We start from the raw sequence: 25,487 nt of genomic DNA on the forward strand, positions 1-25,487 counted from the left end.
TGCAGATGTGGAGCCTCAGGTTAACTCAATCTTGCATTGATATCAGAGCAAACGTGGTGCCTCATCTTGTACGCTAATCAACTTTCCCGACAAATGAAGGACAAGTTATACCACTACGCCGTTCGAATAGCGGTGTGAATAATGGGAGTGTCACAACAACACTGACGATTGGGTGAATGATAAGTAACATGACTGTACAAGAAGAACACATTTCTACTTTGGTGCCGACAAACCGGAATATGACCATGTGTTGTGCTGCAATGTGAGTGCACGTTCAAAAACACCAGGTAGTCCAAATGTTCGAGGCCCTCCCCCACGGCGTCTCTGATAATCATATCGTGGTTTTGGGACAAAAAACATCAGTTGTTAGGGTTGAAGCCTATGGCGGGCTTTCGTTTCTGACGTATTATACTTGCAAACGAAACACTCCAACTGTTCTGCAGAAGCACGCTGAGTAGATCTTCGTCGGCGTACCCTTGGCGATAACCACCATTAGCGTGCTTATCTTTTTGCGGGATACGCATATTTTTTTTCTATTTTTCTCCCTCGGGCGAATGTTTTGCCGGATAAGAGCTGCGATAACACCGAAGACACCCAAGCACGTCTGCTAGAAAAAAAGCTATCTCGGGTCAACCAGATAGAGTGTAAGCGACTGTTTGGTATTTCTGTGCTACTCACTCACGCACAAGGAGCGTGAACTTAGTCCGCTTGCTTGCGGCTCCAGTGCCGCGTAGCGCAACACTTGAGCGCGCTGAAATCTGGCAGCCCTGTATGACGTGGTTCAGCGATGAAGTACGAGTGTAATGGTTCATTGTTACGCAAATGGAGTAAACTCAACCAAGAACGTTGACCACATTGACCACCTTCAAACGAACCGGAGCCAAACGACGAGTAGTCCATGCTCGCCCAGGTCTTCCAGTACTGACAATACCCGTGCCAAGCGTCATGGTGAACGCGTGCCGATTAAAGGATGACCCGCAGTTTGGAGTCGACTCTCGATGGAGCTGGATCAGCGCATTCTTCTGCGCCTGGGTTCTGTTTCTCACCATGGCGACGCCCCGTTTAGCGGGCATCTTCTTTTATGGAATCGTGGAAACGTTCGGAGCAACCCGCGCTGAAGCTTCCTGGCCATTGTCTCTTGCGGGTACGTTCACCGTTATGGGAGGTAGGTGGTGCATATTGGCAAACATCATTCCTAGTGGCTGTGCCTTTTTTTGAAATTATCTCAATGCGCCTGAAAGTTTCACGAACTAGACTTTGGTTCTTACTAATTACTTCAATGCCTCCTCATGGTCTCAAATAGGCTTTTACCTCTGCAAAGAAAGCTGACTGCATTTTTCGGAATAAATATATCTGTAAGCTAGGTTAAAGTCAAATGACGATTTTCGCCTGCAATTGGTTGTAATAGGTTCGAAGCAACTTCTACAAGTGAACGGCCAACTGTAACCCTCTGACAGCTTCGTGTCCCAAGCTACTGTAATAAATATTATTGGGCTTTAACGTCCCGAAACCACGATATGATTGTGAGGAATGTCATAATAATTGAGTTGCCGTATTCGAGGGCTTTGAAAAGTTTGCGAGAAGTAGCGTGCCGATGCCTATACGCATCTTGACGCCTTTTACCACTTCTTACGAGGGTACTCTTTTGACAAACGCGCAGGAGCACAACTTTCATAACCCCAAATGTCGTTCAGTTGCATGCTCATTGAAATTGTAATCTGTTGTTTTTTATTCACTGTAGGAAATAGGTGTGTAAAGTCGCTGTGCATTGTTCTCACTAAACAAGCATGATTTGTGTGCTCTCTATTCGGAACGCAGGTCCTATAGCTGGCTACCTCTGCCAACGTTTCTCGTGCCGGGGTGTCCTCTTGGCCTGCTCTGCTCTGGCAGGAATCGGTGCCAGCCTTTGCTACCTGGCGAATTCTCTGCTATTTATCACAATATCGTTTGGATTTGTTCATGGTAATCACCTTTATTATTTGATATAGCACTATAAAGATATATCCTCTATACAATAGGGCATTGGGTACTGCTGAACTGTTCCACAACGGTGATCGAGGTCTTCTTACCTTCTTATTTTGCTGGTTGATGGAGTAAACAAACTTTACGTGTCAGCTGAATGGGAAGTGGAAAACCTGCGTTTCTATACCTACCCTGCTTTCCAGTAGGTTATGATTAGTTTTGCAACGAAAGGTACGAAAATACGTATTTCTCTTGTAATATTTTTTCACTCAGTGATTACGCTCTACCCTGTCTGGGCACATAATCCATTGCAATGTAACGCAACTCTTTTCTCCTTCGCATCAACAATGATGTTGCTGGCAATGGAAAAAGAAAACACTTTGAACCCAAATTTAGATTTGTGATCGCAAATGTGCGTCATTCGCACACATTTGTAAGGGAGCTTACCTTGATTTACATTCTCAGGAAAATAAAGAGTTATTTGGCGCTTTTGCAGCAAAAGCGGCTTTCAAAGAACTACAAAAGTTGATTCTGGTACCGTAGTTGTCAACCGCCACCGCCGGTGTTCATATCTACTGTAGTTTGAGAACAGTAATTTAACAACCAGGCGTCACATATTTGAAAGAGCGTACCGAGTGAGTCGCTAAATTTTTCAATACAAAATTCTCCTGCTTAATTTTTGACCATCGTCAGACACAGCATGAAGAAAGTGCATCAAAGCCTTACAAGTAAGTAGCGGGTACCACGCTTTTCCAAAAAATGACAAATAATGGCACTGTTGACGCTTCCCTCCTACATTGAAATACTGATTTATGGCATATTGAGTACTGTGAATGTGCATCATCAGTTGCTACTCCAACCGCGTTTAAAAATGGCTGTAGCTCTTCCAGCTTTCGTTGTGACTGTGCTGAACGCTCCGGGCAGGCCTTCCTGCTATTTTTTTTCTCTCTGTGTGTGATTCCTCACTTGCCTAACATATTTCTTTTTAAAGACGCGCATTAGCTCTCTCTGGAGATGATTGCGCCCCTTTCTTGTGATACGTGTAAATATCCAGGTAGGAGCTAGCATGCACTTTAACAACAAAGGAAGTCCAGCGCAAAGTGGCAGGAACTTCCTTTTGTCCTTCGAATGTTGTATGGCTGTCAATTGATGAAGACGTGGGCACTTCAAGGGTCGTAGCCAACAGACCCTCTTGCGTCGAGCTATTTTACTACAATTATACATCGTCCACACGTGGTCGTAGTATTCCTTATTCAAAATCTATGTCATATTAACGCCATTTATTTAAGGAATCTGTTTTACCGAAAATGTGGTCTCGGTGTCGGCGGCGTTGTGCGTAAGTGAACATAGGAAAAAAATTGGCATCCTCTACGTTTCTCGAGAAAACTGTGCGAAGAGGAACAGAAGACAGCGACGAATGACGGGGAAAACACATTAGAACAAATTAACGGGTGGCAAATAAGTACATGAACATTATATATATATAGCACGCTTTCGCAGAGCTGTCCAAGCTACGGCTACTACCTCTGGTCATTCATCAACTCAATTTTCAATTGCCTAAGTGCTAGTGTGAGCGAAATTACTCCCGTTCATCTTTATATAAATTTATTCTTTTGCAAGCAATCTTGACTATCACTGAATATTTATAGCGAACACGAAAAAAAAAAGTTAAAATGATGGTTTCAGCTGATGATAAACTACCTTTATTTAATGGGACAGTCTAGTGTCTTATTATTGGACTGCGTACAGCGTTTACAAGTGCTTTAAAAAAAAGTACTACACAGACGTTACTTTGGCTGACCAGGCCGGATAACGAAAGTAATATTCAGCGTCAAAGGTGCAAACGCGTTGCTGGTGTCATACCACGTGAATCGCGTAACAAATAGGTGATTTAGCGCTGTAAAATAGTTTCAAAGGCTCAGTCATCATCATTGGGAACCACAAAAGCTGCCACAGCATCAAGAATGAACGCATCTATGTCAGTGTTCTTACTGATATACGTAGTGCGCCTAGTGAGCATTTCGCTACATTCCCGAGTGGTAAAATGAAGCGTATTTGGTACTTCACACGTGCACTTGTAGTAGATGCTCTCAGAAACTTCAGCACTCTAAAAAAGCCACGCACTGGAACACTTGTTTCTTCAGAGCATGTTTCAGGCGTACCTCCGGTCGTGAAGTTTCAAAAGCGAATAAAAAGCTGATTTGAACGGTATGCCCGAAACCGTTCCCCTCTTACAAAACCATGTATAATACTGCTCCCGATTTTGATGGAATTTCGTTTGATTATAATTGGTGCTACAATATAATGAAAGCAACCGTGTAACTGCAGTATCCCTCTGAATAAAAAAAACGTTTTTGTATACCATAAACATCACTGAATGGTGAATTGTCGCATGTTACGTAAAAAACTAGGATATACAAAATTTAGCGAATAATCTGATTCCGCCAAAATCACTGCGACTTCTAAACTTCTTCGGTGCAGTTTTCGTACACTGGAACCATCACAACAATATAAACCATTCGCGCTGTGTGTTCACTCGCGTTGAATCATATCTTAGCGGCGCTGCAACACTCAACAAAATATGCACGTCAAATTTGAATATTTCTTGTTTCTTGTTGCTTTCGCAGGTGGGGCGCTGTGTGGCATGTTCGTTGCCTGCAACGTTCTCTTGGCCCAGCATTTCGAGAAGCGGAGAGCAACAGCCAGCAGCGTAGTGTTCACAGTATTCGGCATCAACTCCATTGTGCTCACACCGCTGCTCGAGTTCTTTCGAACAACGTACGGTGTGCGTGGTGCATTCCTTCTCTACGGGGCGATTCTTCTACATGCGATGCCGGCCGTCATTGTTCTCAGAAGCCCACCTTGGCTGATTGAGGCAAAAGGGGCGAAAAAACTTGTACATTCTCAAAAAGAGGACGATGCATGTGTAGAGGTTGTTTTAGTTCAAAAAGCCAACGTTGATGGAGATACCGGTGAAATAACATTAATGCAAAACAGATCCCAAGGCCCACGTCCACACTTGAACGGGCACCAAGGAGCACATTGTTCTACTGAAGGGGAGAAGGAAACCAAGCATCCCGGCGTGTTTTCAAGAGAACGCTCTATCAAGCCGAAGGTAGTGAGAAAATCTCTACTGAATTTCAGTATTCCAAAGACCGCAAAACAATTTTTAACGTTGACCTTTCTTGTACACGCGCTCTCTTATGCCGCCGTAGTCTTCACAGTTGGCGTCTTCATCCTCATTCCAGCCGATCTTGCCCGTGACCATGGCCTAAGTCCTTCAAACGCTGTGTATTTCCTGCAAGCCTTCTCTGCAGCGGACATTGGCTTCAGATCCGTGGTGGGCATTGCCGTAGATTCGCGAGTGTTGTCCCATGAGTCTATCATGCTACTAGGCTTCTTAGTTCAAGGACTCACTTACGAGTGGATGGTCTGGATGAATACGTTGCCACAACTGATTGTCGCGTCGGCGTGCGTGGGCGCCACGTATGGCTCAAGGTCGTGTCTGCTAGCGCCCTCTTTGGTCAAGGACTTCGGCATCGCCACGTTGCCAGTGATTATAGGTGGCGTATTCTTCTGCACTGGTGTATCTCTCCTCCTGCGTCCTGTCCTTATCGGTAAGCATTTCTGCTCTAATTATTAAATGCCAAGCATTACTTAGCGAATTTATATGACATTGAGCGTATCTATCTATCTATCTATCTATCTATCTATCTATCTATCTATCTATCTATCTATCTATCTATCTATCTATCTATATTTATATCTATCTTTCTTTCTTTCTATGTTACCGCCTATGACTATTAGCTCTCCAGGCCGCTTCGATAATGGTATGAATACCAAAATTGGTATGGCATAAAATGACTGTATGGTGAGCATAGCTTACTAGTCACAACATGAAAATTATGACTTGCATGCTATGAATGTCATTATATACATTGCTTGATCTTGCTGCTCTTGCGGTGGTTTCATTCACATGACATATTGCAAAACTGATATGATATGACATGACTGCTTGGCGAACATAAGTGGCACGTCCTAACGTGAAAATCATGACTTGCATGTTATGTAGGTCATAAATGCACGCCACACACTCATGGATGTCTCGTGGTCGTTTTGCTAGCTTCACATACAACAAATTTGGTATTACGTGACGGAAATGAATGACGAAGGTATATGACTGGCGCAAACACGATAATCATAACATGCGTGTCACGTAACAATATCTCTACATATGCCACGCTCATGATGCGCTAGTGGCCATTTCGCTAGCATCACTAGGAAATTTGGTATTACGTGGTGAAAATGGATGACAAAGGTAAATGAGATGTCCAAATATGATAATCATGACATGCGCGTCATGTAACATACTACGCTTTTGATGTGCTCGTGGCCTTATCGCTAGCATCACATACACCAAATTTGGTACTACGTGACGCAAGCGGATGATCATTGAAATGACGCGTCCTTACAAGATAATCATCATATATGTGTCATGTAAATTTTGATCACATGCTATGCTCATAACGCGCTCGTGGCCATTTGGCTAGCTTCACATATACCAAATTTGGTATGACATATCGTGAATGAAGGACTGACACATATGCCAGGCGCAAACATGGCACTCAAGACATGGAACTCATGCACGGCATAATTTACATGCCTACTACTGCTGGGGCTGGCATAGTAAAGTTAGTGGTGCCGTCGTTACGCGACTATACAGAACACATTTCCATCTTACCCAGATACCTGAGTGCGCGTAACATTTTCACTTGTGTTTACTGTTTACTACACCCATGCACCTTGTAACATGGTGGTGATGTTATAATGACATATCAGCCTTCGTCATTAGTGCTTCGCATATCATCGATTTCCAGAGTACGTGGGATATGCCAATTTTTATGAAGTCATCTTTATTTTACTGGTACAGACACACGCATCGTTTATGGAAGGCAGTTTAACGAGCCGTAGGGGCTTTTCCGTGATATAGTTTGTGTCACACGAATTTCATGCACGGGTGCATCTTACACTTCGCTGGAGCGATTTTAAAAAACACACCAGTGTTTGAAATCACTGTTTCTATGTGTATAAGCACGCTAAGTGCAGTAAAATTTTGACATGACACTCCTGCGTTCCGCGATATTGACTTCCTATCACGTTTATAATAAGCAGTAATTTAATATTTTTATGGCACTGGCATTCAGTAACACAGTTTTGGGTGAGCTTGGACTGTTTTCTGCCTGAAGCATCATCTTCGTGCTTTTTCTACTCTTCTGCTGTGGTTTGCTGGCGCGTAGACTTGTTTTATTTTCTGAAAGCCGAAATTCATATTAGTGTGAGGTACAGCGCATTGACGGAATTCATATGGTTCTTACAAATGCCCCCATCATAACATCACTTCAGTTGTATCAAATGTCGTCTGACTTATATAAGTCGATTAAAAATTGGGGACCCTTAAGCTTCGCCTTTAAGAGTTGAACGCGATAGCGAAATGCGGCCCCTAGTGCACCCTTCAACCACTAAGTGCATACTTATTATTATGTTTTGTTACACACACACACACACACACACACACACGCACACACACACACACACACACACACACACACGCACGCACGCACGCACGCACGCACACGCACACGCACGCACACACACACACACACACACACACACACACACAGTAGAATGTGCCATTGCGCGCGCTTGAATGGTACATGCAGATTTTTTATCTAAAGCATGATTGGCATGGCCATCAGAAATACACGCCGCGCGCTTGCTATCACGGAGCCATAAAGAGTCTCACAATACCTCACAGATGGCAGCACATTGTCTAGCATTTGCTTTTTGCTTGATCAACGCCTCTGGAAAGGCATGATATTTTTTTCCGCTAGATGGACATAGTTGTCCATTTTAGAAGCTGTTTGAAAGTTCCTGTGTGTATTTAGCGGCGATAGCTGCACTATCCTGGCCTTTTTCGACATATTTTATTGGCCTCCCAAAGGCGCCGGCATATCGCCGAACGGACTCGTTGGCGTCGTGACAGCATCCGAACAAATTTCGTTAAGGAGACTCCTTCTACTACACGGGGTTTTCTGTAGTTTTTTCCCGGAGCAGCTGCATGTAACATCGTGGATTTTCGGTAGCACACCTGCTTGCCACGCGAACGGTTGGAGTTCAATCATTAATGAGACCAAAAATGGTAGTCTTCATTTTTTTGCTTCTTTCTCGATATTTCGCTCATGGACGATTTTTCGCCCACAACCAACAGTGCCGACGCCGGCGGCGGAATTTCTGCCACACGAGCTCTCTAACGCTATCGCGTTAATAAAAAAGCACGTTTAACCCTACAGGGCGCCATGCACTTTATGTGCTTTCTTTTATTTAACACGAAACTGTTTTATGCTGCAGTACGTCCATATTTCAGTGACGTATTTCTGTCACGGAAATGTCGTTAAAGTAATACACATCATCAGACGACAGAAGGTACAGCCAACGAGAGTCCGACCTACGACAATTGGCTCGATGACATCAAATGCCGAAGGCAGTATCCAATTTGCCACGATCACACACCGCGTAGGCTTCAAAAACACGCCTTTTATATTTAAAGACGTCCTTTGAGAGCGTTTTTGGGTGAAGTAAAATGAGGCATCATCACCGTGACAACTACGAATAGTGTCTTCGGCGCGTCAATTCTTGGCGTCCGTCCTAATAACGCCGTTTTAAATTGATATGCAGTTTTTTTGACACCTCACGAACGAGCAGTTAGTGAACTAAACCGAAACTTCGGCTCTCACAGCATCCATCTACTGCGAAAATAGCTTCGCAACCCCAACAAGGCACCTGGTTTGCCTAAATGTAACTACGTTTTCCCCAGTTACGCTCACCCCACGAAAAATCATGGCTGGCATACAAAGAAAACACAACACGCCTTGCGTTTCTCTCTAATCCGTTAGTGGCATTCAATAACTACCATTCGGTGAGTAGGCGACCTGTCCCCAAGTATGGCGTGCAATCAGTTACACTTTTCTGCCTGTCACACCACTTTCTTTGGTTCCACTCTCATGATCAAGTACCCCCCCCCCCCCCCCGTATAGGGTAGCCAACCAAGCCTAGCTTGGCTAACCTACCTGGCTTTCTGCTTCGCTTCTCTCTCTCTCTTAATCAACATTCATGAATGCTAGTCGTCAGGAGCAAAGTGTATCACTAAGCGTTAACTTGGATGCACCCACGTTAAACGGTGCTTTAGTTCTCCAATGCCAACACATATTGTATAAGCTCTTTATGTCAATCTACAGTAAGCACTAAGCTACTTCTGAAAGAATACGTTTTACTGTGATTTAATATCGATTACTCTGTTGGAGGAATCAAGCATGTTTTCTTAGCGTAAGCTACATCAGCCGAGATTGAGCGGTCTTGCGTGGCTTACGGCAAGCGATTCCGCGCAGGCGCGAGGAGCAGTGACGTCACATGGCGTACAGCTAGCGCCGAAGAAGGTCCGGGAGCTCCCAGAGTGACGTGTCGCTTGTGGGCTCGCGCTTGGCTCGTGTAAGATCGCTCGCTCGCTAGTCAGCCGTTCATCCGTCTGTCCATCTGTAGTTCATCCATAGCTCACGCTACGTATAGCCTGGTATTGCTGAACTAAGCCACTGCTAATTTCTGTATGTACCTACACACTTACAAATCAGCCCGTTTTATAAGGCAAGAGAGCGTGAGTTGGTAGATTGCCCGGAAAACCAATTAGGTTTTCATTCAATTGAACAATCGAGTTAGCACGCAAATAAAATTTTTTGTCTACTTTATTTGCACAAATGTGCTTTCAGTCACTAGGCACAGATGAACAAGATGCTCAAAATGTTCTTCATATTGCACTCTGGTTGTGCATTACAAGCAGAAATAAACAGGAGAAAAGAGCATACGTGTGGCACAATCACTTATTACCAGTATCATCGTCTATCGCTATATTACGAAGTTGCATTTATAAGCCCTCCGTGGTAAAGCAGTGGTTATGGTGCTCAGCTGCACTTGATACTTATTTTGCACTTGATACTTACACTTTTGATACACTTGATACTTATTTTTGCACTTGATACTTATTTCGATGGGCTGTTTGGCCTAGATAGAAGCTGTTGCACGATAATGAACCCCTCTAAGTAGTTCTCTCGGCAGGTAAAACATTTGAGAAAGAGCGTCCTATTTCGCTTCAACTCTTCGCCCGAACGCTAACCAGTATAAAATACGTGGTGCTAAAAATACCTCGGTTTACTTTTTACGTCAAACAAGCTGGAATGCGCACATTGAACACGTCACCTCCAAAGCATGCAAAAAAATTAGTATACTTTAAACTACACTTACAAGTCGCAAACACTGATACAAGGCTTTGTGTGTATAATGCACTCATCAGGCCTTCTTTGGAATAGGCCTCCATCACTTGGTTCCCACATTACGCTTACTTCCAACCTACTTGAAAGAGTCCAAAATAAAGCAGCCCTATTTATCATGTCTTCATATTCTCATTACGTAAGTGTATCTGCCTTGAAGAAAATGCTAAAACTTCTCAGTCTTAACTCGCGCAGAAAATTCGCAACGTTGGTATTCTTTCATAATCTTTATCATGGTAACACCCCATTTGCTCAAGCTAACCTTCTGCCTGCTCCCAATGCTACTCGGCGAGACCATGTTCATAAAATAAAACCAATATTTGCTCGGACGAACGTATATCAAAATTTCCCGTTAGTATTATCGATTACAGAATGGAACTCCTCGCCCTCATCTATCATGTCACTTACATCATCAACTCTATTTCAAGCTGCCCTAACTGTGTTTCTGGAAAGAAACCCTCCTTAGCCTAAATATATACGTATATCTTGCAAAGTAAAAAGAAAACATCACCCACGCTAAAACTTTTATAACGCAACAGGGCCATTAGTGTTGTACTTTGCCTTGTGTATTTTTATTCCAGACTTTCCTGTTACTTCCTCTGAATTGTGTTCTATCTGTATTCATAACTTGTGAGAGTGATGATAGCATATACTGTTTACCTCGAAAGATAGTTTCTTATTTATTTCGCGGTTTTTTGTGTTCATTTTTTACCCTTATATGTACACACCTCATTTTTGTACCCTCGTTTGCACCCCACGCCCTTATGTATTGCCCTCTTGAGGCCCTTAGGGTATTCGCATAAATAAATAAATAAATAAATAAATAAAATATTGTTGTATGCATTTTTCGTCCTCTCTGGGTCGACATTCCGTGCAAGACTGCTATGAAACTCTGTGAAACTCATTTCCCTAAGGGGTGCGTCTGGCACCCCTTAGGGAAATGGGGCGTCATAACAGGAAACAGTGTGGGTAAACGGGAAAAGGTAGGCAGAACTTCGCACTCGCAAGCAAGATGATCTATCTCACCACCAAAACAGGAGCAATCTGGCAGTTCATTGCGCCGAGTGCCTGCATTTTTAATTTTGGAAAGTCGTGCAACTTTTGCAGCTGTACTGACGACCGCGCACGTGAAATCTATGAAAAATTCACATTTTATTGAATGGGGCCCTCGTCTGCAAGCACGCCCAGGATCGTGCAGACCGACATGGAGACTATCTCCGCCTCTGAACATTGCATATTCATGTAGGTGTGGAGACGCATGCATTGGTCATTCCCTTTTGATCTCTTTTCATATTTGCATTTTTTAAAATGCGTATAGATTTGTACTTACGATTTGAACGCTCATGTTTTCAGCAAGTTCCAATTCCTGTTCCTCATTTTACGCGGAATAGTTTCGTGCCAGTGTCCACCACGGTTTGGCTGACGCATTTTTGTCACGGATATGACGTTGTGAAACATTCACTGACAGATTTCAAAAAAAGAACGAGTAGGAAATATTGTGTGGCGGGGAGTCGAAATAGCAGCCTCTCAATCTAAAAGCTGCGGCTCTAGCATCTAGGCCACAAAGCATATGTTGCCAAAATTGCAAACGGCAAGCTATTTATGTACACCATATACTGTTTGGTGGTCGTCAAAGCTCCGCGCCTTCATTGCGTGTTGGTCATCAGTAGCGAGACGGCGCTATCGTCTCGCCTTGGGTGCGCTCTAAAGGTTGTCGCCTCTAGCGTTTTAATGAGCGCCGCCTCCACGGAGCGTAGACCGCTCTGCGCGCGCGCTTATCCCAATTCTGATTCGGGAGAACATGAAGGTCAATCGCTTGCTGCCACTTTCCCAATAGGAGCACGCTGCTTACAAACCAATAAGCGAGAATTGTGACAGAAGCTCACGCTTTTCTTGTGTATACTTGTGCATTAGTTCTGTGCGTCTTTCTTTCGCTTCGAACAGCGCGCCTTAAGTGCCTGTGGCAGTTGCAGGTTCGCGGACGGCCTGTGTGTGTTCAATTGGTGCGGGCTGTCTTCTTTATGTGCGCGCTGCGAGTTTCGAGATGCTTGCCGTTCTTCGCGTGACTTTGTAGTTTGTTGCTGCACAGTCATTCCTAGGGCCTTGTGGCCAAACAATGCACAATAAATGCTCAGCTACCTCTGTGAAGACCCTGTTAAGTTTAATTATTTTACCTCTGTTAAGTTTGGTTGTACCTCTGTTAAGTTTAAATGGTTTTAATCTGCATTAGTGTTTCGACCACGCTTTGTGATATAATGGGGCTGATACATAGGTTACCGACAGCTTAAAATTGTGTTTCAGCGGGCTTGCTGGCACGTGTACGTAATTAAAAAAAACACTTAAACAGAACACGAAAAGAATGAAAGAACACAGGCGCTGATTCACCCGTTTTGGATGGTTAGTGTCATCGACTGTACTGTAGCATTGTTATTAGCACCAACATGTTTCGTTTATTTATTGCGCTTAAATGCTCACACTCATATCCTTCGAATATTGTGTTCCATTTGTGTGTAATGTAACAAGTTCAGCTAATGGCTTTTTTCAACAATCTCAGTCAGTTGCTTGACATACTTGAAACTCTCCTAACGCTTCTTTGGCGCCGCCCAGAGAAGTGGTCTAATTTTCTTATTCTATCGCAAGTGCAATTATTCGTACCGGCTTGATGTGGATTTCTGGTAATAGAAGAGCAATGACGATATTATTCCTATGGGGCTGTAGTAACCTCATGTCATGGTAAAGGAAATTGTGCATATCAGTTTGTGCTTAAATGTACAGAAGCCAATTACGTGGTATGAAGAGCGTGTGGAGTGCAATCATCAGAGATGGGGCTGCAAACTGTATTGATACTTTATTTGTTATTATTTTCGCACATAAACTAGTCAATAAAAACGTGAATAAGTACTGCATATACCTAAGTGAATTCCAGACTACCTTATAGTATGCTAATGACTTCATGTCGGAAATTTCTGAACAAAAAAAAAGAAAAAACGCCAGGCCTGCGTGGAAGGCGCAGCATAGTCACAGCGAAAGCTAGAAGAGCGGCCTTTCAGAGACTTTTCTAAACACTCATTGGGTAATTGCTGCAAGCACATTTGCTTGATACCCACTACGACAGTATTAATAAAAACTTTAGGGTAGTAGGCTGGCCGTCGCTATGCTATTTTTCGTCATTCTTTAAGTAGCGTGGTACCCGCTGAACACCTGCAAGGAATTTTGTACCAATTGTTCATGTTGTGGCTGATGGCGATGAGAAAATATGCTTGAAGTGGGTATGCGTCACAATTAATAACTGAACAAGAACAAGCTTTTCTAACAGCTTGGAGTATTCGACGACGCACTCGTTACGCTATGCGCATTGTGCGACGACTGGTTGTTTTTTTCGCTGTTTTAAAACACTTTATAAGTCGTATAAAGGCGATTGCTTTCCCGACATCAAGCCTACCTAAATCAAGTTTGCCAACAATTCCCAAGCCACGGCGTGCATGGCTCAGTGGTATAATAGTGAGCTGGCACCCAATGGATCCGGGTTAGAGCCCCAAGCACTGTGTCATTTGTACTTGTTTTTTTTCTAATTTTGTGCGATGTGGTTACGGACTTCATGTCGGAAATCTCTGAACAAAAAAAAAAAAACCTCCAGGCCTGCGCGAAAGCTAGAAGAGCAGCCTTTCAGAGCCCTTTCAAAACACTCATAGGGTAACTACTTCAAGCACACTTGCTTTTGCTGTAAAAAAAAACTACACAGTATTCTGCTAATATCTTAAAACCTTACTAGTCCGAACAGAATAATATGGCAATTTCGACGGCTGTCAGCAAGCTGAAATTTCCGGCAGACTTAGTGGGCCAGTTAACTTTCGCACCTTCGAGCTTCAAGTCATACAACGAGCCGAGGAGGTGGTGACAAGACCCTGCGAGAAAGATATTTTATCTACTATAGACCTCTATGAACATTCTCTGTTGATTTTTCAGAGAAGCTGCTTAAATGTTGACGTCGAAAATGTTGGTGCCTACAGATGTGTATATAAAAGCTGTCATCAAGATAAATGGTTATGTGTGTCGGAAATTGCGCGAATCCCTCTGCTAACCACAGGTCCACTAAAAATTAGGAAGGTAACAGGCAAGCGGCAAACTACGCTTGAAACTTCTTGACCGATGTATTCAGCACTTGGGAAACGCTTTACTGAACCATCGGGGTTAAAACAGTAATGAACATCGTCTCTGTACGCTTAATCTTCGCTGAAGCATCTCCATAAAGTGCTTGAACAGCACGTACAATGACAGAATACTTGGGAACTGGAACGGCAACGGGGGCTTCGAGAGGAATCTGGAGTGATGGGTGCGCGGCACGATTGGTAGCTTGCCCGTAAATATATCGCATGTGCAAATGCACATACCACAATTTCACGTGTGGGCTTCCCCCCCCCCCCCCCCCAGAGCTTAGACATCTGTGTCCTATCTGTGGCTGCCTATGGCTTTACTCGAACGTTTCTGCACTGAGAAGCAACCAGGCACCATCCAAGCTCCATTTACCTATAGCTTAGCAACAACCTAAAAGCTACACACAAACAACCTAGCTCCACCGATCTGGAGTCTATAATCCTCTAGCATCGCTGCTTAAAGCCTCGCGCATGAGTAAGAAAGTGACAGCTTTGCTATTCGATGGTTGTCTTGGCGTCGAAATCGCTCTTATTTCTTTCTATTTTGTGCTATGTGCCAAGCCCAGCTAGCATCTAAACAATTGGTTTGTACACCCCTGCTCAAGTGACTGCAATAAATGCCAAAAAAGGTGAATCCTGGCTTGTCAGGACGCATGTTAATTCAAATTACACTCAAATTGCCTCATAGTTAACAACGCAAGGAACCATAGTCATTCATACTTCTTCTAACGTGCTTCTACTTATCGTTTATTTTTGATAGCAATAATTAGAGCCTATGCTGTTATTAATGGCGCTGATGTTGCACTCTTTTTTTTTACTTGCAGGCTACTACAGGGACAACCACGGTGACTACACCGGACTGCTTCATTTGATGACGGCCCTCAACGCAGTCTTTGTCTGCGTTTGGGCGGTAAAGTTGGTTACAAAGTGGCGGGGAAGGACTACTAAATCACACAACTCTACACCCGTTGCACTCTTATGACGTAACTGAACGATGAAACAATTGAACGTTATCAAACAATCAAGAGGTCCCTCAGAACCTGTTTACTGCTTTCACAAAACTGCACTCGAACCTTCCTTTTAGGAAGGAAAAGAGTAAACATGTGTAAGCACTTAGAAAAAAATGGAAACACAAAGCTGTATTTGGCTTTAGCATGCACGATTTCTACAAACCATATGAAAAGCACCGATAGAAGAGGCATAACTGTGGGTGCAGGTACGATTTCATGGTGCGTGAGGCAAGCAGTGCCCAGTTGTGTCGGGTTAGGTCATTTGTTACTAGGCATCTGGAGTGGCACCTCAATGCGTGAACAAGAGAAGAATCTTGACAGTCACTCGTGAACGCCCTGGCACTGTGCGGTAGAAATTAAAGAGAACAAGACTTACAATGCAGGGAGAAATGCCGCCGGTATTTTGATTATCCCCAAGAATTCTATTGCTGCGCCCACAACCACAGTGAACGCATGACCGAGCCAAACGCATGAGCACAAGTGAATTGATGGATTGGTGAGCCACTTTGCCGCTATTTTTTCCCATGCGACAGTCACAAACTGTTTTAAAAATCATTTTTCTACTTTACGTCCGTTTGCTAATCAACTATAAAAAAATCGGGAGAGTCCACGTATCTTGGGAATCGATGCTTGTCGTGCAAAACATTCGGCGGGAATTTCACCGTGCTGTAATTTTGATTATAGAGTGACTCGTAAGCAAAGATGCTTAATGTGTGTATAAATCTTGTATGCCCAAACATATGTTAACCAGTCACACATGTTTTGTATAACCTGTTGTTTACACATGCGCAACGATGCCAGCAGCAACATTAGTATTTGCAACACGAGAAGCGGCAAGCTAATATGTAACGCTTGTGCTCGCGAGCATGTCAGCCCTGCCCACTGCTACATAAAGGAACTTAGGTGGGTGGCATTTAAACACAACTGACGTTACTCGATGAAACAGCTGTATCATAGGAGTACGCGTGAAATGTCTTATAAAATTGGATAGCCAGCATTGCAACCACAATTGACGTTCCACCAACGTTGCACCTGAATAGTGAGATTTTCCGAAGCAGTAGGAAAACGTGTCGTGACTCTGTGGTAGAATATTTGACTGTCACGCAAAATGGTTGCGTTCAATACCTGCTCAGACCCTTATGTTTCTCGGTTCAGCGTTGCCGATTTCTGTTTTTCTTAACGATCACGCATTACATTACTAATGTCTGTGGTCCCCCTTCCTGGGCACATGTCAACGGTCAATCACTTGTGTAACATACCTAAACAACAATGGCACATACACGCCCATGGGTATGCCACTGTTTAGCGGAATGTGTTCGATTATGCACGCGACGAGATTGTGACATTATTGATTTTATGAACAGCAGGCCTTAATAGTCAAACCATCTTACCCCTCCCTACCGATTTTAGTTCACCCCAGTTAAGAGGATGATCACCAGGGCACCCAGACGTAGCTGGTGAGATAGATAGATAGATAGATAGATAGATAGATAGATAGATAGATAGATAGATAGATAGATAGATAGATAGATAGATAGATAGATAGATAGATAGATAGATAGATAGATAGATAGATAGATAGATAGATAGATAGATAGATAGATAGATAGCGCCGAAAAGTGCCTGCCATGGGCAAAGAAATCCTTAGCATTTGATGTTTAGTTTGAAGATAAATCCCGCCACCACCGGCGTCACTGGTACTTAAACATTTTTCCACCTCCAGGTCACCTCATGGCGAAAAGTTATATTTAACTTCATTTCATTTATTACACCTTAAGGACCCGAAGGCGTTACATAAGGAGGAGGGGTGGCATACACAGGTTTCTAAACAGTATAATACAATAATTGGTAAAGCATCAAACCAAACAGAAATGAAGAGAACAAATAAATGTAGCATCGGGAATATACACAAGGAAATATTCAACATCTTTTTGTAGGAGCATCTTTGCAAAAACATGAGATATGCAGGTTTTGCAAAAGTAAATAAACGTTATTAGTGACAAAAACAAAGAAGAGAAACCAATTCAGCATTGCGTGCACAAGACAATTCATCATGCAATGGTATGCATCTATTGTTGGACAAAATGACAGGTTAGTTTTTCGCGAAGTTTTTCTCGATCTAAACTGTAAGCAATGACGTTTGGTAGCGTGTTCCATAAGGTGATAGCGTGTGGGAAAAAAGAGTGATTAATCTTTGTTGTGCGATCATTAATGTGTGCAATGGAACATGTGTAAGCCAATCTCGATGATGTTCGGAAAGGTGGAATAAGAAGCGTATGTCTTGTGGGTGACTGATAAAAGAAGCAATGGAGCAAGCAAAGACGAGAATTTATGCGACGTGATTCAAGGGCTGGAAGTGATAGAGTGGATTTTAGGCGCTTTATAATGTATGGTGGGTATTGAGATGATAGAAAACGCCCTGCGGGGTTCGCACTGCTTTGATTTCTTTTGTAAGATATGAGATTGCGAAGCGTGCCAAATGAAAGACATGTACTCGAGCTTCGGTCGCACATATGTAAGGTGAGCCAGTTTCTTGATGTCAGCGGATGCAGATTTCTGATTTCGGCGCGAATAACCAGGTGTACGTGATGCCTGAAAATAGATTGTTTGGATATGTAATACACAATAAAATGATTGTGTTAGGTACACTCCTTAGTAGTAATTTTCGGCTGAGCCAATTGTACGTGAATTTATGTGGTATGTATGGTTTATGGTAGTGAGTTTTCGTGAGAATATAGTTTTTATTTCGATAAGTTGAAAGGCATACATCACTCTTTAAACCATGTAGCATTAATGTCTAAGTCATGTTGCAGAGTAATGATGTCATCCGAGCTGTGTGTAAGGTTATAAAGAATGAATTCATGAGCAAAAAGGCGTAGTTTTAATTTTATGTTAGCGGGAAGGTCATTGATATAGATTAGAAACAGAAATGTGGATAACCCTGCATTTTGTAGAACGCCTGATCTTCCGCTCATGAATCGAGAGTTACTGTTATTGGCGGTAGTGAACTGATTACGACTTTTCAGAAAGTGTTCCAGCCAACGAATTAAGTTTTGACCAATACCTAGAGAAGCGAGCTTTATGAGTAAATGTGTATGAGGAGCCCGCTCGAATGCTTCCGAAACAAATCTGAAATATTGCGTCTATTTGAAGGAGCCTGTTCATACAGTGAAGTACAAAATCATGCGTAAATTCTGCCAATTGAGTTTCACAGAAACGGTTCTTCCGAAAACCATGCATGCTGTTGGGGGTAGAAAAAATTTACTGATTCAAGATGTGCCAATAAATTGAAAGATAAGATATGTTAGGGATACTAGTAAGATACTGGGATACTAGTAAGAGAAATATGTCTGTAATTGGGGGAAAATGTTTTTTCCAGATTTCAAAATTGGGTCAACTTCGCCTATTTTGCAATTGTTGGGAGCGACCGAATCTTGCAGATTTGTTGAATATCAAGCTAAGTAATTTACTGATGACTGCGATGGTATTTTTAAGAATCTTACTAATAATGTCGTCGCAGCCTGCTGATGAAGCTATTTTAAGGCTGTTTATCAGTTTGCACGTGTCATCCGTGGTTATCTGGACATCGAGCACAACTGTTCAACAAGAGTAAGCTATGCGTTTACCGCTATACATGGAAGCGACAGTGAAAACAGAGGAGAAATAATTATTAAGGGTGGTTGCCCAATGGTAGGATTTGATAGGGTCATCAACATCTGTAATGAGCTGAATGTGGTTTTGTAGAGCTTTGGCCGAGAAGGTGCTCCAAAATTTTCTGTTGTTAGTACGCAGTATTGTGAGCGAATCGGAAGAAAAAAAAAGTTTTCGCTTCGTCTAAATCTTTGAGATACAGTTTTTCATACTGGTAGTAACGGTCCCATTATTCGGGGGATAGGTTTGTGTGGCCATTTTGTACCGGCGCTTTCTTCTATTCAGGAGAGTTTTGAGATCTTTGTTAAACCACAGAACTTTGTTGTCACTTTTTACAAGAATTGTAGGCACATATTTATTTTTTAGGGTCGTCAAAATGCTTTTATAGAGTTCCCAGTTGGCATTAATGCTGCGTGTTGTGTGTGTGTTCTGAAAGTGAGAAAAAGAAAATGTGTCATTGGCAGAGCGTAAATAAACCTACTATACCCTGCATTTCTCCCCTGTAATTTGGTAGTGCACCAGTTAGGTAAGGTGTATTTAGAAACGGAGCCTACTATCCACTTGGTCATTGCTCGGGAATAGTTTAGGGCTTGGCCAATAGAAGAAATGTGTTGCGTAGCACGCAGAGTTTAAGGACTTCCACATAAGTGTTTGCTGTTATAAATGGATCAATACGATGCGGTAGTTACGCGAACCAGTTCACCGAAAGATCGTTGTCAAAACATTTTCGAGCAACTGTCTTCGCATTTATCAACTCAATAATATAGCAATATCAGATGACACGCGGCCTTCATTACTACGCAGTGCAAACTGGAAGCCTCGAGTTTCAAGCATGGCAGATATAAATGACGTGTGCGTGCACGGTACTAATGAATATAGACAAAACCATTGTGCATAATCATTTCTATAGATGCGTCAATGAACCCATCTTAGACGACAACGGCTAAACTTCTATGGCGTCAGTTTTGACAAGGTCCGTAAGACGACAACGAGACATACAATCGCAGATATATGTTATGCCTGACCATTCAGAATAGCCAGATTGTACTGTGCGTTTGAGTACCAATGTGATCAATGCGATCTTTCTCCTGGCCGATCACACACTGCAGGTACGAACATTCCTTGCAGGTAAAAGAAAAGTATCAGTTAGGTGAAAGCTCGGCCAGTCTTTTTCTGATGATTTACTGGCAACCTTATTGATTTGAACAAACAAACATCTTTATAGCATGGCGTGAAGAGCACTCAAACTTAAGGCTCATTTCGCCATTACGAAGCCCAACCTTGGGATAAGTGAAGATGATTGATTGCATCTTCGCCCTACAATTCATGTAACCCCAACTCTTGACTTCACCACACATTAACTACACAGACTATGAAGCTCACTTAAAGTTCAGTACAATTTCAAAATTACATCATATTTGAAAATGTAATTGCTTCCTAAGCAATACAAAATTCTACTACAATACATACATAAAGCAATTCTTAAAAAAATAAACTTCAGATTTCAGGAATTTAATTCGTCATACGTCTGTGTATCACTTTTAAAGATTAATGATGGCATTGTCATGACAATGTTTACAATAGGTAACTTTAAAAAATGCAGTAAAGATGAAGTCGGGCCTACATAATTTTTGCCTCTATCAAAAATGCAGCAACCGCAGCCGAAATTCCATCCCCCGACCTGCGATCAGTAGCCGAGTACCTTAGCCACTAGACCACCGCCGCTACGGGTTGTTGTTATTTGTAAAAGAAGCAGGACACCTGTCAATCTCTGTTAGCTTTTAATCCTGCCTGCTTTTAGTGTGAAAATAAAGAAGTTGGTTGATTGCTTGAGAAGACGAAACACGGTGACTTAAAATGCGACGTTAAATCCCTTGTGGACAGGCAGAAGCCAGCTGTGGTCCCCTACATGCACAACGTTACACAAAGGCTGAAATAAATGTGTCTAATCAGTTCAACGTGCCATTGCTTTTGTCGGTCCCGAAGGAGCCCGCTCAGCTGGGTGGGCACACTTCCTGTGTGCAGCAAAAAGGGCGCTGCCTAAACCATAGAAAAAGTTCTGTCAAGTGTACAAGATTCACCTGCCTTCCGGCAAAGTCTACATCGGCCACATGAGGCGCTGCCTCAATGACCATATCGGGGAACATGAAAAAAATCTGCATAATAAGAAGAGAAGTGAACTTCATGACAACTGTTTCGTGCACTCTTATTCTGAGCCGCAATTCCAAGTTGCGAAAAATCTAAGCAGAAGTGGAGGAAAACCACTAGCGAAAGAGTAGAACCATATTTTAATAAAAAGCAGGTAACAAGCGCGTGAGCGCGAGACTTCCATTGCACTGTGAAATGGTGAACTTCCATTTCTTTCGGGCCTACTTCGAATTATTTTGTTTGTTGTGAGGGTGCCCCTGAGCAGCGTGTTGATGTACAAAGGTGTGATTATTTCTTTAATATGTCACCTAATAGTGTGAGCCTGTTCTCGTCTGTTCCTTCTCGTGTGTCGCGCTTTTGCTGAGCTCTCTATGGTTTATACGACAGGTGTGTCATTGCTCTGCATTTACTACGCACTAAACAAAAATAACCCTAAATAATTTCAAAAATGGGGTAAACCACTTGTCCTCAAGTGCCTTACCTTTTCTGCTGTTTTTAACCCCCTACCAGTCGAAGTAAAAATTTACTCTCGAGGTAACGGAGTTTTTGAACGTAGGAAGGGTAGTGATTATTTACCACACTGAGGTTTTGAGCGAGTATAGGGAGAGTAAATTTTTACTGCCTTCACAAGAATTCGCAGTGATTTCTGGGAGTCATTTTAGGTGGTATAAAATTGGCAGATCCCACGTGCAGTGGTAATCGATAATTTGCGAAACACAAAAAACAAAGGTTGATATGTCAATTTATAGGACCTAATTCTATATTACAATGTAGCGTTGACGCACGCGCACGCTGGACACAGCGACGCTACGTTATCAAAACGCGAGCACTATATAGTCTCAAGCCAGGCGCGACCAGCCTCCGTCGGCGCCGCCCGACGGCAATGGCGCGAAATTTGTGCCGATGCGTTACTGAGACAACACTGCGTCTCCCTCTTTTCGTGACGGAGGGACGCTGGACACGCTGAAACGCGCATGAGTCAAAGCAAAGCAACGCAGCGCGGCCCGTGCCTGCCAGTATATGGTAGGACCGGTGCCTGGCGTGGCAACGCCGGCGAGCACGCGCACCGCGTCACGTCGAAATGTATTCGTGCCTTGACTGGAGCCTGTAGTCATATTTTCACATGACACGCATCTCATGTTTATCATGTTTGCACCAGTCACATACCTTCGTCATCCGTTGACGTCACGTAATACCAAATTTAGCATACATGAAGCTAGCGAAACGGCCGCGAGTAACAATTTCCCTAATAACAAATTTGGTATAAGAGAAGCTAGCGAAACGGCCACCAGCGCGTCATGAGCGTGGCATGTAGTCATGTTGTTACATGACACGCATTTAATTATTATCATGTTTGCACTACTCACATACCTTTGTAAACCATTCACGTAAAGTTATACCAAACTTCGTATATATGACGCTAGCGAAATGGACGCGAGTGCATCATGAGCGTGGCGTGTAGTTGGTACAAATGTCTTGGTACGAATGTCTTGGTACGAATGTCTTGGTACGAATGTCACATGATACGAATGTCATGATATTAATTTATGGTCTGTCGCTTGTGTTCACCCTTCAATCATGTCATACCATACCAGTTTTGCAACAAGCCATGAGAAAGAAACCATTGCAAGAACTGCAGGACCATGAAATGTAAGTCATGATATTCATGATATACGTATCATGATTTTCATGTCAAGACTAGTCAAATATGTACTTCAGACACTCATGTCATGCCATACCAATTTTGGCATCAATGCCATTATCGAAACGGCCAGGAGAGCTAAAAGTCATAAGCGGCTACAAATAGATAGATATATAGATATATAGATAGATAGATAGATAGATAGATAGATAGATAGATAGATAGATAGATAGATAGATAGATAGATAGATAGATAGATAGATAGATAGATGGATAGACAGATAGATAGATAGATTGATAGATAGATAGATAGATAGATAGATAGATAGATAGATAGATAGATAGATAGATAGATAGATAGATAGATAGATAGATAGATAGATAGATAGATAGATACGCTAAATGTCGCCGATGTTCGCTAAGAAATACTTCGCATTTAGAAAATAAAAGTTAATGGAAATGAATTGGCACAAAGAGTCCACAAATTTACTAAATATCAAATGATGGCAGGATTGATGACATATAGATTATCATACAGACAAACACGCACACACAACAAATGCAGGACAAAAGAACACTTGAACAGACTGTACACGTTACTCAACAGTACTTCGACAATCCGGTGTATATTGGCACGACTTTTTGAACTGCCGTGTAATGCTGGTAAGAGAGCTGTATTTTCTTATCGATTAACAAGAACGGTTACAGTTGGAAGCGTAAACGTAAGGGGGGCTGCAGGTCGCTAAAAGTCACACCGACCTTTTATCATAAATATATCCGATTTCACCTTTTTGACTCTCCAATAATTACTTGGCACACCGGGCTGTTGACCCCACGCGTGTTAGCACTGCTGATGCACAAGTCCATAAAATATACCTAAGTACACACAAACCACGGCAGCTCAATGAATTTCATTGAGCGATGGTGCAGCACACTAGCAGCACGTATTCATGACAATGGGCGCAGAAGAGCGTTGCAGGCCTGTATAGATCTATTTCATGTTTGTAAGCATTGCAGGCGCCGAGTGACGTCACGGCGCGTTGGCTCCACCCAGTCACCCCAGCTGAAAGCACATCAGCCTCTATGAACACGTGACGACGAGCGCAGCAGGTGCGCAAGCTGCCTTCGAGAACAGCACGCCGAGACACCTCTCGCATGTTTACAAGCGGTGGCCGACACAGAGGAAGTTGCAGTGGCTGTAGAGGGGTTCTGAAATGAACATATGAGCTATGTTGACGTGTGTCTCTAGCTTTGACAACCTCGTCAAAGCATATGAGATATCTCAACTGCGGCAATGTAGCTCATTTGCGAAATGTCATCGTCGTTGCTGCAGCCTACATCACACATGCACACTTTATTTGTCCTAATGCAAGGACAGACCCAGTTCAGCAAGATGCTCCAGAGTACAATATGCAAATGCGCGAAGTAAAAATACGTGGAAATGAATAGTTGCGGTAAATCCTCGCATATAATTATATACCGGAGAAGTTATCCATGCAAATTACCAGAGCGACCTCGGCGGTACTTTCATCCGCAACACGCTTGCGATAATGCTTCAACAACATGCTGTGGACAATACTGCCACGTTCCATTTCCCATGTTTTTGTTATCGTCCCGAAACACCACACGATTCTCAGCGCAAACCACGCCTGCAGTTTTCGAGAAGGTTCCGGACTGTAGTAGATCATTTCGATAAGATCACGCCCACTGTGCGAACGGTACAGATTGTTCTGGAACCTACGCCACCGCCAGCGATAACGCTAGAACATTCGACGGCAAGAGTACAAATGCCGACGCGCTTCGCCGCTTGTCAGTTGTTGATCGAAGGCCGACGCTCCGTTCGCCGCTATCAGTACGAGACTGCTATCTGTGCGAGACTGCTGCTGTAATTGGACTTTCCGTTTACCGGGCACAGGTTCGCCCAAATAAACAGTTAAATCCCAACACGAAATCTCCTGTCTTCGGCCACGTCACGACGCCGTGACAATACGGTTACGTACTCGTAAGGTCCGCGGCTCAATTCGTACGCTCAAGCCGATGCCGCGAAATGCGGACGACAGAGCAAGTTTCGCGCGTGATGCTTTTCGGTGAATTCTCACAGTCGTGAAAATAAAATAAAGCGCACCAGAGCCAGGACAGCCCTCTCCGATACACTTGTCTCAGGTGTGTCATCACAGCCGTAAATAATCAGAAAAAAGCATAGTCTAAGTCATCATTTCGTTCGATGTTACTTTAATAAACCGTACCCACGCAGAAAGAAACACATGCTCGATCGTTGGCTCGATGACCGAGTGACACTTTTAGTTCACGCCAGTGTGCCGATATCATTTTGGCGTGTCAAAGACTTTTGCGGTTATATCAACAATGGCCATCATGAAAAATGCTTCCCATATGGCAATGTTATCCAGAACATTATAGTGCTTTGAGGTAAACGTACGATGCTCTTCCACGGCTTTTTAAAAAAAGCATATTTCCATGACTTATTCCAACGCTTGAGAGAGCTGATCACTTTTTATGGCTTAACCGCTTTAAAACAGAACTG

General features: G+C 43.0%; 1 protein-coding gene across 2 annotated transcripts; it reads left to right on the top strand.

Moving 5' to 3' along the window:
* Positions 1-659: 659 nt before the first annotated feature.
* On the top strand, positions 660-21,113 carry LOC119179699 (monocarboxylate transporter 3). Of its 2 annotated transcripts, none has more exons than XM_037430816.2 (4): positions 660-1,144; positions 1,819-1,962; positions 4,590-5,579; positions 15,319-21,113. In XM_037430816.2, the coding sequence occupies exons 1-4, from the start codon at positions 946-948 to the stop codon at positions 15,474-15,476; spliced, it is 1,491 nt and encodes a 496-aa protein (XP_037286713.2). In that variant the 5' UTR covers positions 660-945; the 3' UTR covers positions 15,477-21,113. The 2 variants fall into 2 exon arrangements, with proteins under 2 accessions (XP_037286713.2, XP_037286712.2); XM_037430815.2 differs by having other exon boundaries at positions 661-1,165.
* Positions 21,114-25,487: the final 4,374 nt, after the last annotated feature.

Source organism: Rhipicephalus microplus, chromosome 7 (genome assembly GCF_043290135.1).
Source record: "Rhipicephalus microplus isolate Deutch F79 chromosome 7, USDA_Rmic, whole genome shotgun sequence".
NCBI classification, from domain to species: domain Eukaryota; kingdom Metazoa; phylum Arthropoda; class Arachnida; order Ixodida; family Ixodidae; genus Rhipicephalus; species Rhipicephalus microplus.

Coding starts and splice junctions, on each gene's coding strand:
- LOC119179699 (XM_037430815.2), top strand. CDS start 946: ATGGTGAACGCGTGCCGATTAAAGGATGACCCGCAGTTTGGAGTCGAC. Junction 1,963..4,589: donor ATCGTTTGGATTTGTTCATG/GTAATCACCTTT, acceptor TTGCTTTCGCAG/GTGGGGCGCTGTGTGGCATG. Junction 5,580..15,318: donor CCTGCGTCCTGTCCTTATCG/GTAAGCATTTCT, acceptor TTTTACTTGCAG/GCTACTACAGGGACAACCAC.